Here is an 18,458-nt window from a genome sequence, read left to right on the forward strand (position 1 = left end):
TTAGAGGGTCCAAAAGGGTGCATATAACAAATTCCTTCAAACCTCATACAGCAGAAGTTCTCAAACTTTACTGTGGCTCTGCACCCTAGAGACACTCTTTGAGCATCACTATTCCAGGTGAATTCAAATAATTTCCACATCATATACAATCCAAACAAAAGATCATCATCTCACTCTATTCTGTGCCAGGGAGTTCTTCACCTGAAAATTCTTGGAGAATCTTTGCTAGGATTCTAGGTATCCCTGGAATGCTACCAACTCAATTCCATATTATATTTGCTTGTGATATTATATCTGGATGCATGAGAGGGCTCATTGCTCTCAGAAGATTCTCAAAGAATTCATTTACCCAAACATAGCTTAAGGACCCCATTGATGCCTTGCAAAGAGAGTCAAGCCAACGTATCTGAGATGTTGATATTAGAATACAGCAGAAGCAGGGCTTTACAGGTTAGAAAGACAATGTATAATTTTCCTGTTCTTGTTATGGTGAGTGGAATAATTCCACTAGTACTACATTCCCCTTTGTGATCAATTATTCTGTTCTTTTTATGACTGTTCACTGACTCCTACCAAGAGGCAGATCAACCAACTAATCAGCCAGAAAGTTTAGATGGAGCACTTATTATAGGCCTAGCAGGGTGGACTCGAAGATCTGTTTCTGCTTGCAGAAATCTCAGGGTGAAGACCTTGACATTTACAATTAAGCCCCATGAGGGTAAGAATCTTGCTTTTCTTGCCCCAAACTCTGTCTCATGCGCCTAGAAGAGCACCCAGGAAATCAGAGGAGCACGACGGATGATGATTAAAAGAGTGAATCAGAGATCTCAGGATCTCAGGGGGTTTGTACTTGAAATGTCATAATGATATTATGAAATGCCCACAGTGGCTGAGTGGACAAAGCCCTTACATCTGGACAACTGAAGAAAATGAGGGACTCAACTAAGACTGCATATTAATAACCTCCAAGCTTGCCTTCATGGGAGAAACAAACTGAAGTTTAGATATGCCACAGTTTCAAAATCTTTCTTTACACCAGATGTTCGGCATAGGAAAGACCTCAGTTAAATGACTGTAAGTGAGGAAGATCACCTCTTCTCCACATCCTTTTCCTGAGCAAGCCTTAATGTTGATGGCAAAGGATTCAGGAAACAGAACGCATACAGCCCAACCCACATATATTCATCATGCTCTCTTCGATAAGCGTGAGGCAGGCAGGCCCTTACCTAGATTTCAAGCTGATGAATCATCTGTCTCCTTTCACTAAACCCCAAGGGACTGCTCCTCTGAACAAGGGGCTGAAACCCCATCAGCTTCTGGATGCAGTTCAACAAGGACAACATGTTATGGGGTTTCCTAAGAAATTCCTAGTTTCTGTAATTGTAATGTATACATGTAAGGATAACCTGACCCCCTTGCTGTACAGTGGGGGAAAAAAAAAAAAAGAATAGAAGAACATTAAAAAAAAAAAAAAGAAATTCCTAGTTTCTAAGTGCATTAAATCCCCCTCCAGTTCAGGAAAAAGAGCCTTTTTAATCTCAAAAATCCTGAGGAAGTTTTTCTTTTTTTTTTTTTTTTTAACTTGTGTGTAGATGCTGACTATATCCTATAAATTAACAGAAATATTAAGTGATTTCCTATATTTGGTCACCCACTCATTGCAACTGGGGTCTCTTACTCCATGATCTCCCCAGAAGCACATGAACATCCTCATACACATTAGAATAAAGAAAATTCCTTCTTCCTGGGAAACACCTGTCTTGGGAATTCTTGGCTGTGCAGCCTCTGAGTGTGCACAGGGTTGAGCATACAAATGGTGCAGTGACTCTTTTGGAAGTCACATTTGTCCCTGAAACTTCAGTCACCTGGAGGCTGCATGCCTCATTGCCTGCAGCAGCTCAATCCTGACAGTGTGGAATGAGTTTAGAAATCTCATTTGAGCAACAAAATCTGAACTGAGAGTTTAAACAGCACCATCTATTTAAGGGTAAAATAATTGATGGCAATTCTTTGCTGACTGTAGATTTTTTTCTTTTATTTTGCTATTGGTCTGTTATAATCATCTTGCACTAGTTTGGGTTTTTTTGTGTGTGGAAAAGGAAGGTAACGGGACTTAGTAAACTAGTACATCAGTTAGCCGCACATCCCCATATTCACACACAGAAAATTTCTGCTTCTTTTGCTGTGCAAACACACACACACACACACACACACAATTCCTGGAATCCTTACCCCATTCATATCCACTGCTTTCAGACACACACTCACAGGGCAGCGAGACACCAACTGCCTAGATGTCAAAATCAAGCCAGGCTGAAGATGTAAATAGGTGGATATGGCTCCAGGTGGATGTGTAATCAGTAATAAGAAATACATCGAGCCCCATAACGAAAAGAAATCCCCCAAATTGTTCAGGATTCCCCCTCCCCCTTCCATTCACTGATTTATTAACCCTGAACAAAGATGTAATTGCAGGGTCTCAGAAACAACTTTTTTTTTCCCTTTTTTTTTTTTCATTTTTGGCATTTGTTTGGCTTTGAATTTCTTAATATCTAGTCGTGCCATTTATTGCCTGTTTTCTTCACTCGGTTGCCCATCATTCCCCACCCCCCACCCCACCCCCAAATGAAAGAAGCATCAGCTTCTGAGTCTTAAGGATGAGACCTCTGCATTTTCTTTGCTTGTTTAGGGCAAGAAATGAAGTGCTGCCTCTTTAATTGGCAGAAGCATGCAGGAGGAGCATACCTTTAATTTAGTGTTGGGATACCTCACTTGCACCCTGGCTGTTGTCTTATTGGAGACGGCAGCCTGCCTGAGATCCTCTAGCACTGAAATAATATCATCCAGCACGCATTTCTTATCCTGATTTCTCAACACACACAGATGGGAAAAAGTATAATTATAGCCCTTGTGGTTCACCTTCATTTCCAGCACGGCTCGGTGGGTCTGCAGGATCCCCTCAGTCTGGAGCAAAATATTGTCCCCGGGTGGGGAGAGGAGGATCACCCTGCCATACCTCCCAGGGGTGTGTAAGTCCGAATAGAGCTGGCTTTTGGACTGGTCCAGGGGGAAAAGGCTGCTGGCCAGGCTGCGCTCGATCTTGGCCAGGCTGTGGCTGGGAGCGACCAGGCGCTCCAGGTCGCCCTCGGGCTGGAAGCGGTTGAGCGCGCTGAGGCCGAAGGTGATGGTCAGGACTGCGGGCACGGTGAGGAAAAAGACCGGGTGCCGGCTCACGCACAAGCCCAGCCTGTGGCAGAACGACTGGAGCCCTCTGCGAAGCACCTGCCGCAGCATCCTCCACCAAATCCAGCTCGCAGGCGCTCCCGGCCGTCTTAAAAAGCACATGTGACATGTGTAAGCGCCGGGCTACCCCTCTCTCCCCGTGTCCCACCCCCTCCCGGCCGGCCCCCAGCACCCCCGCCCCCCCGCCGCTGTCTCTCCGCCCCCTCCGCGCTCGCCCCCCACCACTCCGCCGGGTCTTTCCCCGGCCCCACCTCCATGCGCTCCTACTACTCTTTCAAACACTGCAGCAAGTTGCAGCAAGGCGGGCAGGTTCCCACCGCGCGCGCGGGGGCAGGCGGCGGGAGCTGCGGGGGGCCCCCGGGCCCACCCCTCCCCGGTGTCCCCGCGCCCCGGCGGCCTCCTGCGCCCCCTCTCACCGCATGAGCAGCGATCCCGCGGTCTAGCCCTTCATCTCGGTGCTGCAGTCCCCCGGCCTCCCTCGCTGGAGGCGGTTCCGTGCGGAGCGTCCCACAGCTGTGGGTTTCCTATCCGTCCTGGTGGGGTTCGGCGCCCAACTGGAACCATGTGGCTCGGTGTTGTAAGAAGCAGACATGTGCCCCGCGAGGCGGGGCGGGGTGGGGGGAGGAGGGGGAAGAGAAGGGCGGGAGCGGCGTGTGTGTGTGGGGGGGGGGGGCGGCAGCTAAGCTTTTCCTTTTTTAAGAGGCTGACAGTTATTTTTAGAGTTTTGTTTTCCCTCTTCCCTCCTTGCCAGAATGAATGAAAGAGGAGGTGGTGAAAGCGGCGCTGGCCCATTGGAGCGGTGGCGATTAGAACCCAAGAACGCGGGTAGGGGGCGCGGAGGGAGGGACTCCAGGGCTCCCGGAGGAGGCAGCCTTTTCCTCCCTCCAGTTTCCCTATGCCCTCCAATTCGGCTGGTCGGCCCAAGAAAGGGAGCAGTGAGGATGATGCTGCATTTTTAACATACCACAAAGCTAGCAAGGGATTTCCTTGCAAAGGCTTTCCACGTTGTCATTCTCCAGACTGGGCGGCTGCAACCCAGGTTGCCACAGCCCCCATCTCTTGGGGGTGCATTGGGCCTCTAGGGATCCTTCTTTGCTCTGATGATTGGAGAGGAAGCATTTGCCAATAGCTGTCACCTGTGGCTTGGTGTGTGTGTGTGTCTGTTGGAAGTGAAGATACACAGGCAATATGTGGTTTATCATAGAATACTACATTCACTTTCTGTACTTCTGAAGTTTAAGACCAGAAGTTCTCAAAGTGGGTTTGTCTCCTTTCCCCATCTTCCCTTCTACCCCTCACCCCTGAGGATTGATTTAAGATGAAGCCACGAGAGGCTACTTTTCTCCTAGGAGAAGAATTTCAGAAGCAAAGATTTTGAGACAATGATCACATAATCTTTGCCTGAATAAAGAGGGCTAGATAGGCAGGGGGCAAAGATACTGGAGTCAATTAATGTGTAAAACAGAGTCACCTTCACATATGGGAAAGAAAACTCCCACCATGCACAGTTCCACCCTCCATACCCAACAGTGTGGCGGTGAGGAGCCTCCACAGGTCAGATCAATTTTCAAAACTTTAATATGAATAAATGTGTCTGTGTTATTTTCCTGCCTATTGGGGCTTTCACAAGATTTTATTCTGGAAAGAATATGAAGAAATTTGGAGGATAGATTCTCAAGTTTGTGAACTGGAGATCTGTTTTCCAAAGTGTCTTCTTGTTCTTGCGTTGACCTAATAGAGAAGATTGAGTTTCAAGAGATGAGTCCACTCACACTCCCTTAATCACAATGAAAGGGTCGGTCCTTCATTAGATGTTTAGAGATGTACCCATCAATGCATACAAACAAGCCAAAGGACTCATCTGCTTAATTGATGCTTTTATTTTTGCTAGTGGATCAGCCCTTCAGTTAGGAGATCAATGAGACAGCAGAGAGCTCAGAAATAGGGGCACTGCTTAGGGGCAAGACTCACAAGGTGGTGTTGTTCATAAGATTAAAGAAAAATCCTAGCCTTTTAAAATGGAATGTGTTCTTGGTGACCATTCAGCTTGAATTCCCACCCAGGGCAGAAACAGCTTCTGCAAGATTCCTGATGGTTCGCTGTCCAGCCCAGGCTGCAACATTCTCAAATCTAAGAACTCACTGATTTTTCTAGGAACCATTTGAATATTCGACCATTTCCTTGAGTTCAGCTGAGCTCAGCATCTTTGCAACGTTGTCCATGGACTAGTTCTCCTCTTCAGCAGGACGAGTCCCCTTTGCAACCAACTGGCACTTCATGTAATGTATTCCATTAGTGCCACATGATGGGAAATTGTTTTTGGATATACAGCAAAGAGGAAATGTACCTGTCATCTGTTTTCTACACCTTCTTTGTTATATTAAGTATATTTGGCCTTATCAGCTACATGACTTTTTCTAAGAAACAGTCTTTTTTGCAAAATAGAGAAGAATAGATTTTCAGAATGGATGGTGTTGAGAAAGTTATATAGTCCATTTTATAGATAAAGGCATTCTGAAGATAAAGAACTGTAGAGATTAAGTGACTCCAAGGCTACACTCAGAGTTATTTGAAGAGCTGACACCAGTATCTGGCCTTGGTTTCCTGTTTCTGGGCCCAGTGCATCTTCCCTGGCAGCTTCAGATCCAGCCCATCCCTCTCTTTCTCACAATGAACAAACACGTCGGAACTGCTTTCTCTCTTCTTACTCTCTCCATTTCCCAAACCTCCTTTCACAGTTAATCCAATAGCATTAGAGAAGACTAAAGATACCAATAGATAATTGACTAATTTATGATTCATCCCTAAGATAACCTAATTTGATGTAAGTACGAAGCATGTTGTAAGATTATAAAGACATGAAAATACATGCACTAAATGTTAAGTGAAAAAGTATATACAGTATTAAACCATTTTGAAAAATAAAGAGAGATCCATAGAAAAAGCATTAAATCTGCCTTAAAATGTCTGCATATTGCAAGACGATAGGATTATGGGTGTTTTTTTTTTTTTTTAAGTAACATCTAAATTTTAGAAAAGTTTTAGATTAAGGAAAATTCGGGAATATAATACACCGAGTGCCCTTATCCCTCGCACCCAGTCCCCTATGATCAATAACTTATGCTAGTATGGTTCTTTCATTATCATTCATGGACCAGTATCAGTATATTCTTATGAACTGAAGTCTACACTTTATTCCGCTTTCCTTCGTTTTTATTAATATCCTTTTGTGTTCCAGGATCCCATTTAGGACACCACATTGCATTTCGTCATCCTTAGGCTCCTTTTGGCTGTGACAGTTCTCAGATTTTCCTTGTGTTTGAAACCTTGACCAATCTGAGGAGTACTGGTCAGATACCTGGTAAAATGCCCCTGCCCTTGGAATTGTCTGATGTTTTTCTCATGATGAGACAGGGGTTGGGAGTTTGGGGAGGAAGAACACAGAAGTAAAGTGCCACTTTCATTGTAGGCTCTCAAGGGTACAGTCTATCAGTGTGACTTGTTACTACTGATGGAACCTGGAACACCTACCTAGAGTGGTGTGTGTTAGGTTTCTCCACTGCAAAATTACTCTTCTTCCACCTGCCTTCCCACACTGTCCTCTTTGGAAGGAAGTCACTGTGTACAGCCTACACTTAAGGATTAGAGCTATGGTCCATCTCCTTCCTCCCTGAGACTGGAGCCTCTATAAGTTATTTGGAATTTTTCTGCATGGGATATGTGCCTATTCTCTTCTTTCTAATCTATTCTATCCTATTCTACACTATACATTGATATAATATTGTATATCAGTACAGATTCAGGGCTATGTCTAGGTATTTCTGTTCTGTTTGGGCTATAATTTGATACTACTTAGTTGACTTCATTACTCAGATTGTTCCAGTTTTTGCCATGGGATCCTTTTCCATGAGCTGCTGTATCCCTTTGACATACCAACTGTTATTGGGTACCTTTTTAAAAAAGTATTTCTAATTCTCTGGTACTGTAAGGTATTCTAATCTCATCTTGTAGCTTTCCTGCCCCAGTCCTAGAATCATCCATTTCTCCAAGGAGCCTTGCCTCATTTTATTGTAGAATGGTATTAGAAACAAAGATCTGAGTACCATATGTGCTGCTCGCTCTTGGGATATTACCGCTTCTAAGCTCTCTCAGCTGACACAGAAAGGAAATACATGGGTCTATACTATTCCCTGTATATGTGTACCTATAAATAGTTCTTTGTGAAACTCTCTGTATCTAGATTACACTAAATATGGGTTTATATTTGTGTCTCCAACTATAATCTATTGCCAGATGGTAACTGTATCCTCTGCCTCTTGTTTACCTGTAACCTCTCACTCCAACAGTGAGAAATTGTCTCTGTGGGACATATTTAAATTATTTTTCTATAATGAAAACATATTACTTTTTGTTTATAAAAAAATGGTTAAGGGAAAGAAGAAAAGCATGGTTTCTTAATTTTGATGCTATAGAAAGTTAATGCTAAATACCTCCAAATATCATTATGGAAGAAGAGCATGTTTTCTTAATTTTTTTTTCTTTTTTATGGCCATACCTGTGGCATATGGAAGTTCCCTGGCTAGGGGTTGAATTGGAGCTGCAGCTGCCGGCCTACATCACAGTCACAGCAATGTGGGAACCTAGCCGCATCTTGACACCTACACTGCAGCTTGTGGCAATGCCAGTCCTTAACCCACGGAGTGAGGCCAGGGATCAAACCTGCATCCTCAAGGACACTATGTCAGGTTCTTAACCCAGTGAACCACAAAGGGAACTCTGGTTTCTTAATTTTGATATTATGAAAGGCTAATGCCAAATATCATATTAGAAAGATAAATTATATGTTAAAAATAAAGGAAATGTTAGCAATATGCTAGATCAACCTACAGGCTAATGTGCACTGAAACATCAGTGGAAACCAATCACATGATAATTCTAGTGAATCTGATATAAAATAATAAAGTTTAAAATTGAAAGCAGTGCACTTAGGGGCCAATCAGTTACAACATAATCATCTGTACTGTTTAGTTCATATAGGATTTGTCTTTCTTGATATATCTTGGTCAAGATCCATTTTCAAGGCCTGGAACGAGGTTGCGTTTTTATCCACTTGTCCTTTGGTAGGACAGAACGCCAGAAGGTGAACCTGAGCACAGAACAGTTGAGTTCTAGGCCAGCTCTATAGGTTACTTCCTGGGTGGGTTGGGCAAGACACCTCACTCTCTGAGCCTCAGTTTTCCTTATTTATAAACCTGAATTCCAGTACCCCACTTGTTGACTTCAGTCATGTCACTATTTACCAAAACTCTACAGCTCCACTCTATTTATTAATGCTGTAATAATACCTATTGTAACAAATAAACCTCCAAAACTCAGCAGTATAAAACAATAAAAGTTTATGTCTTGTTCAAGGTTAATAGTCTATTTTGGATATCCTTGCTGAGCAGGAACAGGTAGAACACAGAGCTCTATTTCTGTAGGTAATTCATCCACCTTTGCCTTACAGTTTTCAAGGTCATTCCTAAGGCCATTTCCTAGCCAGCCAGCTGAAAGGGAGAGGGAGCCTGGTGGAGCCCATCTGGGAGGTTTATGGCTCTGTCTGTAAAGAGGCACATACCACTCCCTCTTACATGCCTCTGATTAGAACTTAATCACAAGAGAAGCTGAATGATGCAGGTTAGCTGGGTATCTAGGAAGAAGAGGAAGTGGGTATGATGATCAAACTCCCTGACCCCTTTCCTGGGTACTCTTGTCTTGTTTACCCCAAGCCCCTGCTATGTGTTGACGGTGAGGATCTGGTACCCTTTTGTCATTTCACACAGGACTTGTTGTTCTGCTACTGCCATCTCAAGCAACACAGGCTTTTAGGCTTTAGGGAAATGCTCTTTGAGGTCCTCTTGTAATGGCTTTAAGGAGTTTGCATAGGATCTCCCATACCTCTTGGTGAGGTCAGTTGTATCCAGGAAGTGCACTTCTGAGATGGAATGTTTCAGAGGCAGTTCTGGTCTTTATCATGTTGGGTATTTCCAGCTGCAGCTGCTTTAAATAATAAGGACATTTCCTATCTCACAAAGTATGATGTCTCAAAGAATGGCAGTTACAGGGCTGGTTAATTTAGAGGTTCAAGGGTGTCATTAGGAATCCAAGTCCTTTTCCACACTCTGCTTTGCCCATCCTTGGAGCATGGTCTCTGAACTCCTGCTAGCTCCACAGGCAGTGCATCCAGGCAAATCAAGATCCCAAGGAAAAGGAAGCTGCCTCTTTCTCTGAATCTCTTCTAAGAGTGAAGTCCTTCCCAGAAAGACCCACAACAGGTTTCCTCTTAAGTCTCATTTCTCATGCCCATGTCCAAAGCAATCACTGGCTTAGACTAATCTGGGCTCTAACGCTGGGGTAGGGGATGGGGTCACCCTCCTCCTTGAGTACATCATCATATGGGAGTTTGTGTGGGGTTGATTTTCTTTGTTTTATGTTGTAGTTGTTTTAAGCAAAAGTTCCTTTAGGAAGAAGCATGGTGTGATGGCAGGGATGTTTGAATGTGGGGCATCTGACACTAACTTTGGTGTGGAGTTTTCTGGGCAGAGCCCGCTGGTTTCTGGAGACCATACTTTCTGAATGGAAAAGAGCACTGTAATCTGATAAAAGAGTTGCTTTTCTGGTTTGTAATGGATTTATGTTAAAAAACTCTACAATGGTACATGATGGATATTTGATATCTTAAAAATTGCCTTCATTTAAATAGCATACAGACATACAGGTATTCTCCTAGAAAATCCATGCTCTGATCGCCATATCTGTGTAGGACGAAACTGACTGACCCAAGAAGTCTGGGCAACCATCTTGCCTTAGTGAAAATTATAAGACGTTTAGATAGGGTTTGCATCAAGGAATAACCTAAAATTTATCATATATAAGATTGTGCATCAGATGTGGCTTGTAGGTTCAATCTTGTTGCCATGTTGTTGCACCTTGTATGCTTAAAATTCAAAATAAACACCATTCTCATTCTAATAGTAAAATATCCACAATATATATTCCCCCCAAAAAAAGGAACGAAAAGGTGTAGCTATCCACTTTTATTCCCTTTATAAATTAACCATCAGGACTGAATTTTTGCCAGAACTTCTATTTTCCTCTGGTGGAACATAAAGTGTTGAAGAAGATGTCATGCAATCAGGTTTTGCTTTTGCCTTAATCCACCTCCTGCTTAACTACTGTATTACATTTCTGCCTCCTGCTTAACTACTGTATTACCTTGGTTACATCATTAAATATCAATAAGCCTTAGGTTTATGCCTGTAGACTAATACAGAGTATTAACGTTGAGCTAAAGTGATATTAATTTCACCCCAGTTTTGATGTCATGATCTTCTGGAACTTGAGTTCATGGGCTTCATTTGCTGGGTTTGCTACATCTTAGCCAGAGTTACCCCTGATTCCCTACGAAGTTGAAGTCTCAGCTTCTCTTTCCCAGTTACTATTTACACACCAAACACAGCATCTTTGAGGATTGGGAGTGGCCCAGCACACAAAGAGACCACAAGCTTTGCTGTTGGTCAGGAAAAGATAGGCGAGGCTGGAAAAAATGCTTAGAATATTGTGGCCACAGGAGAGTAGCTGGACTGAACATTAAACAACTGCCTGCCAAAATACAGTACAGTGTGGGCGTATTGGATCAATACACAAAGATGGCCTCTGTGCACATCCCATTTTTAATCACCCAAATAATCATTTTCTAATTTAGGTAGATGTAAGTCAGACTTTTTTTAAAAGCATCTTTTAATTCAATTTTGTTTTTTCTCTTTCAATCCAAACGTAATACAGGTCAATCAGATTTGCTCTATAAAGGATTTCCTACATATTTTCCCTTTCTTCCTTCCTTTCCTCTCTTCTTCCCTCCTTCCCTTCCTTCCAGTAGAAATTCTTTTTTTCTCAAATGTTCCTAGCAATGCCTTCTGCAAATTATTCTAAAAACAAAACAAAACAAAACAAACAAACAAACAAAAAACCCCAGATGAACTCAGAAGGAGATTTCTTTCTTTTCTTTTCTTTCTTTCTTTTTTTTTTTTTTTTTTTTGCTTTTTAGGTCTGCACCTGCGGCATATAGAGACTCCCAGGCTAGGGGTCCAATCAGAGCTGCAGCTGCTGGCCTACACCACAGCCACAGCAACATGGAATCCGAGCCATGTCTGTGACCTACATCACAGCTCACGGCAACACTGGATCCTTAAGCCACTGAGCGGGGCCAGGGATTGAACCCACAACCTCATGGTTCCTAGTCGTATTCGTTTCCGCTGCGCCAAGATGGGAACTCCCATATTGTTTGTAATAGAATTATGCATTTTCCAAAAAACTTGTGCTCATATTCAGAATGGGTTGCTGGTTACCAGACTGGGTTTTGGGTGGTGTTACTACACCCAGGAAGAAACCTATTCTTAAAGGAGCAGTGCTCATTAATAACTGTGCTTGTCACTTTCAAGCCTGACCATGAAAATGCCTTCTATTCCCTGAAAAGGCAGTTCTCCCATCAGATCCTGGCAAAATAAAGAACTCTGTGAAGCTATGTGCTGAGTGGAAGTGGGCATCATATTTGCCAGGAAGAGATATTGCAATAGGGAGTAATAGGGATGTTGCTCCACCTTTATCATTGCATCATCTGATAGCAACAAGATGCCACTGTAAAGAAGACAGCAGCAGATGCTAACAACACTCCCTGTCTCTAGTCACAGCAGACCTTGCCCAGTGGATGGAGGAGAAAAAGAGACTTAAATAGTGAGAAGTCTTTTCAGGAAGGGAGGTGCAGAGGGTGAGGTCTAACCCAGCAGAAAGGAGCGTTTTACCCCTGGCATTGTTTAGAATGACAACACAAGGTGATAATAATAGCAGATCAGACTTCCATCAGTCTATTATTTCTTTAAATTTTCTATACCCAAAGCTATCACTTGCAGTGGAAGGCGTCCACCATTCTGTCCTTGCCTCTTACTTAATAAATCTCTGCTTCCAGGAGTTCCAAATGTGATTGCTGAGCTAGTTCCCATTCTGCATATTCAATACTGCATATTTCTGAAAACATTTGGATGGCATATTTGGGATCATAATATGAAAGACCTAGTTGTCTACTCATATGATTATAACTCCTCCCCTTGGAGGACTCCCCAACCCCCACCTCCCAGAATGGTGTAGAAGTTGAGAGAAGAGACACAGAAGAACCTGACTCTTGTGCCGAAGAACTTGCTTATGACTTATTTCAAATAGAGTTTTCATGTTGGGGAAAACCGATCGCTACAGAAAAAAAAATGTAAGTGAAAATGGCACTAGACATCAGACAAACTCAAACTATTTGCAAGTGTGTTTGACATTCTTTGGTCTTCAGCCCGTCAACTGACATAAGGAATTCCACTATGACCTTTGAGAAATTTTTAGCCTCCCAGCCAGGAGAATCAAAGTAAACAAAATGAATTAATATTCAAATGGAAACAAACCAAGTTTCATATGACCATTCACCTGTGCTAAATAAATAACAAAGCATGTCCAGAAAACATGTGGGCAACACGTCTCAAAGTTTAGTTATCTTGTTGACAGAGGCAAAATCAATAGATATTTATAGAAACTGTGATGTACCCCCTTTCTGCGAAACCTCATTGTTGGCAATGTGCCCCTTCTTTGCTGTGCAGCTGTCATTTTCAGTGCAGTTTTTCTGCTATTGTATTGAAATAATTGATATCTCCCACCTACACAGACTGCAGTCTTCATGAGAGCAATGTGTATTACCCACTGGCCTTGCACCCTCGCTTTCTAGCAGGATGCCTGGTCAGAATAACCATACAGTAGCAGAACAGCTACTTAATTCATTCCACAATGGCTCTCCCATGTAGGAAAAATACAAAGGGAACTGAGGAAGGTGGGACAAACATACTTGTCACTAAAGATAAGACACAACAAACAAGTTTTGATTCAGTCCTTATGGCTGACGACATAGGTACTCCTGTTCACCTGTGTCCACTGTCCATTTTGCTTTTGTTCCCAAGTATCTCTTGGTTTTTGGCCCTCCTAGCTGCCTTGACACCAGCTTCAGCTCTCGTCATTTTATCAGATTGTCTGAGTCTTGGAGCTTCCCTCTCTCTTTGGCAGCACTGTGCTTTAGTGATAACTTTCCCTTTTTGGCAATTTTCAGAATCTGAACAACATTCATTATAGCTGGAGTGTGAATTCAAGGGCAGGAGTAGTAAAAGAGGAGGCTGAAGGAATGAGCAGGGGCAAGAACAGAAAGAAGCTTGGAAGCCACGTTCATTCACATACTGACAGAAGATTTTAACTGAATAACAAAAAAGTACAAAATTTCCCTTGCTAACTGGACAAGACGGCTAGTTTCACCTCGAGCTTACATTGTAGAGTTGGAGCTTCTGTCTCAGAACAATGTGGGAGTTACTGAAGTGTTATAGGGGAACAGACTGGGTTTTAGAGCAGAGCTCTGTTACCCTGTAGACAGGGAAGTGGATGGTGCAAGAGTGAACACGGGGTGATCCTTTAGAAAGCCAAAGCAGCTGTTGGAGCCAAGTACAAGGGCATTCTGGACCAAGGGAATTAGGACAGGGATGGTGAGAAATGAAGGGATTGGAAAGTTCCTTACAAGTGGAAAACAGATATACTGTGACCCTGGATTAAAGGTGGATGTGCACACTGAGGACAGAGAATATAGGTCCTCAAGGCACCTACAAAGACAAGCATAAAAGCAATGGCAGTAACTTTTCCCCTTTCAGTTTTACAGGTGATGGCAATTCATATTATAGATACCTGGACTCTGGCTAAACACATCTGGTTCAAATCCCTCAAATCCCTTCTCCGCCTCCTTCTAGGGGTATTTCTTTGGCCAAGATGTTTAATACCACTCTAAGATTTAGCCTTTTCATCTGTAACAGTGGGATAATAAAAGCTCCCACCTCAGATGCTAATGTGCATATTAAGTGGACTACTGAGCATAAACATTCAAATACATTAATAAAAGGATGAATGTTCTGTAAAGTTATATGGGAGTTATGAGATGAGCTTCTTGCCTTCAAATACATAGGTAAGGTGAAAGAAATTACATTATTGCTTGAAAGTAAAACAGATAATTAAATTAATTTGCATATATTTAACAGCTGTACCAAAGTGTATATAGAGATAGGTTTAGATATTATTTTTTTTTAATTTTATTTTCCCACTGTACAGCAAGGGGGTCAGGTTATCCTTAGATGTATACATTGCAATTACAGTTTTTTCCCCCACCCTTTCTTCTGTTGCAACATGAGTATCTAGACATAGTTCTCAATGCTATTCAGCAGGATCTCCTTGTAAATCTATTCTAGGTTGTGTCTGATAAGCCCAAGCTCCCGATCCCTCCCACTCCCCACCCTCTCCCATCAGGCAACCACAAGTCTCTTCTCCAAGTCCATGATTTTCTTTTCTGAGGAGATGTTCATTTGTGCTGGATATTAGATTCCAGTTATAAGTGATATCATATGGTATTTGTCTTTGTCTTTCTGGCTCATTTCACTCAGGATGAGAGTCTCTAGTTCCATCCATGTTGCTGCAAATGGCATTATGTCATCCTTTTTTATGGCTGAGTAGTATTCCATTGTGTATATAGACCACATCTTCCGAATCCAATCATCTGTTGATGGACATTTGGGTTGTTTCTATGTCCTGGCTATTGTGAATAGTGCTGCAATGAACATGCGGGTGCATGTGTCTCTTTTAAGTAGAGCTTTGTCCGGATAGATGCCCAAGAATGGGATTGCAGGGTCATATGGAAGTTCTATGTATAGATTTCTAAGGTATCTCCAAACTGTTCTCCATAGTGGCTGTACCAGTTTACATTCCCACCAGCAGTGCAGGAGGGTTCCCTTTTCTCCACAGCCCCTCCAGCACTTGTTATTTGTGGATTTATTAATGATGGCCATTCTGACTGGTGTGAGGTGGTATCTCATGGTAGTTTTGATTTGCATTTCTCTTATAATCAGCGATGTTGAGCATTTTTTCATGTGTTTGCTGGCCATGGTTTAGATATTATTGATATGCTCATAGATACTTAAAAGGATGCAGTTTAAGAGGAGACATTTACAGTGATAGGCAGAGAAACTTAGCTATGCTGAATGCTTACTGTTTATTGCTTTATATTCATTATTTAAATAATTACTAAAGAATCTTGTGACATAGGTACCACTTACTCAGTTTAACAGATGTTAGAACTGAGGTGCAGAGGGCTAAGAATTATTAGAATTTGAAATCAGACCTGGTACTTTGAAGTCCCTGCTCATTCTGATATTCAGGCTGCTGAGTAGAATTTACTGTGTTTCTAGAGTATCTTGGGTTTTTCTTTGTTTAGAAAAATTACCCATCTATTGACTTTTTCTTATTTTGCCTCTCCATGTATCCAAGGGAAATATTCCACTGCCTGTGTCAGTTGCCCTGGGGAAAATAAGACCTTTGCTTAATGATTTCCCCTCTCTTTGTGGGAGGGGAGAGCTTTCTACAACCAGCAGAATTCTGAAATCTTCTCTTTGGGCAATGAATGTGGAGGGAAGACCTTAGAACATGCGGGACAAAAGGAAGAAGGTGACCTACAAACTACTGTTTTCAGGTCCTATGAGATTTCATTCAATTTATGTTTCTTTCACTTAAGCTCTGGCCTGTTTGGCCAAAGAGAGCAAATTTAGTAATTAGTCCTACTTTCAATCCCTCAGTCACTTCTGTTTTGTGGAGCATAATGATTTCCTGAGGAAAGAAAAGCCTCCGCTGCACATTTCTTAAAAGAAGAACCCCCTCCCTCCCCCACAGAGGTACAGTACCCTATTTTTACACTTTCATCAAAGTAAAATCAAATAGTACATAGACCTCATAATGAAAAGCAAGGCTCCCTGCTCTAAAAGTTCCCACTCTCAGTCCCACACCTGAGAAACAACTCTCATTTTTTTAGCCCTTTCTTCTGGAATATTTCTCCACACCTCTAAACAATAGTTATAGAGTTCTATTTCAGGATTAACCATTTTAGACCAATGTCTTTTTCTGTTGCTTCTTTAATATCCCCACTAAATTAAGTCATTATTTTTATAAAAATAACTTTTAATTATAGTTATATCTTCAAAGCATGATAAATATGCATTATTAAAGCATTAAAATGCATATAGTCAATGATGATAAAAATAGATGCATTTGTTATAATAGAACTTTAGTACCAACTGGATTTACTCTGGTTTATTTAACCATCCTCCTACTGATACATACTTGGCTCAGCCTCAGATTTCAGCCTTTATAAATGATGCTGAATAAACAAAAACTGTTGCTAACTCTAAGCACACACGTATGTTCCTAGTTTCCTAGGAAAAATTCCTAGCAATATAGTTTCTAGCACAGTTTTTTGTCTTTTGTTTTTGTTGCTTTGGTTTTAGTTATCAACATATATTGTTAAACTTCTTTCAGAAAGTCTGCACCAATTTTTTCCACTAAAACAGGGATCAACAAACTTTTTCTGTAAAGGACCAGAGAGTAAATATTTTAGGCTTATGGGCCAAAGCAGCATTGAGGATATTAGATAGGTATTTATGTAACAAGAGAGAAACACGAATTCCCACCATTTTTAATTAACAAAATTCAAAGTGTAATAATAATAATAATAAAAGAATATATATATATTTATATATATGACTGGGTCACTATGCTATAGAGCAGAAATTGATGCAACACTGTAAATCAACTACACTAATAAAGACAAATACTTAGGTATAAAAAATAAAATACTTTTTTTTTGGTAACACAGATCTGCTAATAAAAAGAACAGATTTCTTTGGGGGCAATAACATTTCGCTTACTTATATGTGCTAGACAGAATAAAGACCCTACAAATATATCCTCTTCTTAATCCTTGGATCCTTTACATATGTTATGTAGCAAAAGGGAAGTTGATGATATAATTGAAATTACAGATGTTAAAGAGACTAGCTTGGATTATTCATGTAGGCTTAATTTAATCAAATGAGCTCTTAAAAGCAGAGAGAATACTCTTGGGCTGAAGGCAAAGAGGCAGTCAAAGAAGTAGAGATTAAAGCATGAGAAAGACTGGACCCACAATGATGGATTGTCCACATGGAAAGCATGAGAAAGGTCATGAGAAATATCTAGGAACAGAGACTGGCCCCTGGCCAACAGCCAACAAGGAAACAAGGACCCTAGTTCTATAATCATAAGGAACTGAACTCATTCAACAACATGAATTAGCTTAAAAGTGGACTTATTCCCAGAGTCTCCAGAAAGGAGCACAGTTTTGCTGACACCAGGACTTTGGCCTTATAAGACTCTGAGCAGAGCCATGCTGTAATTCAGACCTCTGATGAGATAATAAATGGGTGTTGTTTTAAGCCACTAAGGTGTGGTAATTTGTTACAGCAGTGACAGAAAGCCCAAAACATTGGGCTTTCAAATTTTTTGTTTTCTACCATCAAAATTGGTTGCAAATGTCCATCCGTTAACGTTGATCTAAAAGGATTTTGTATATTTCATCTATGAAATGTCTTTTCACACAGGAAGCTATTGCCTAGTACTGATAACAATCCACAAACATAGGATTTTTAATAGCACTTATTCATTTTGGAAGGAATTTACAGATTCTATCAGAATCTCTTCTGGATGTTTGCCTTTTAACATGCCATTATATTGCAGATAAATTATTTCCAATTGAAAGTCAGATGGAAGTTCCTCAGTTGGACAGTTAAATTGATTTTAAAATTTGGAAATTTCCCTTGCACTTTCATCAACATCAAGAACACTGCTAACTAATTGTAGTTTTAGTTCAGAACTGTAATTTAGCCTGCTTCCAATTTGTCTAAGAATGGAGATCTAACTTATTGTTTTAACTTTTGACAGCATAAGACTTAGTAAAAAAAAAAGTTTGATATTACTTATGATTTAAACAACATCAGTTGTTGTGGAAATGACTACTGAAATATACATTTCATACATAAGCACTTGTTTGCCTTTCTTCATGTTCATTAAGAAACATTATCAAGTAAGCAGTAAAAGCTAATTTCAAAGTTACTCGGTATTTGATAATAGTCATTAACGGAAGTTCTTTTCATTCAGAAAAATTTCATTCCTGTTCCTGAGTTCAAAATCATCCAACTGATAGTGCTTAAGTCCACAAGAGTAAATGAAGTTCCCTACTGACACTGTTGGTTCAG

The 18,458-nt window shown here is 41.3% G+C and overlaps 1 protein-coding gene across 4 annotated transcripts in view; it reads right to left on the bottom strand.

The window, feature by feature from the left end:
* PTCHD4 (patched domain containing 4) overlaps positions 1-3,842 on the bottom strand; it is a 199,685-nt gene extending 195,843 nt beyond the window's left edge. Inside the window, exons 1-2 of one of the 4 annotated variants that reach the window (XM_021098809.2) lie at positions 3,660-3,842; positions 2,920-3,331 (exon numbers count right to left, since the gene is read on the bottom strand). In XM_021098809.2, the coding sequence (XP_020954468.2) occupies positions 2,920-3,331; positions 3,660-3,664 (417 nt within the window). In that variant the 5' untranslated portion in view covers positions 3,665-3,842. Of the gene's footprint in view, positions 1-2,745; positions 3,348-3,659 lie in introns of those variants that run through there. The other 3 variants (XM_021098807.2, XM_021098808.2, XM_021098806.2) reach the window with 3 other exon arrangements.
* Between the last annotated feature and the right edge of the window lie 14,616 nt (positions 3,843-18,458).

This window comes from Sus scrofa, chromosome 7 (genome assembly GCF_054392235.1).
Source record: "Sus scrofa isolate SSC_HxYL_T2T_F1_AM1 chromosome 7, Sscrofa_HxYL_maternal_Yorkshire_Landrace_v2.0, whole genome shotgun sequence".
Taxonomy (NCBI): domain Eukaryota; kingdom Metazoa; phylum Chordata; class Mammalia; order Artiodactyla; family Suidae; genus Sus; species Sus scrofa.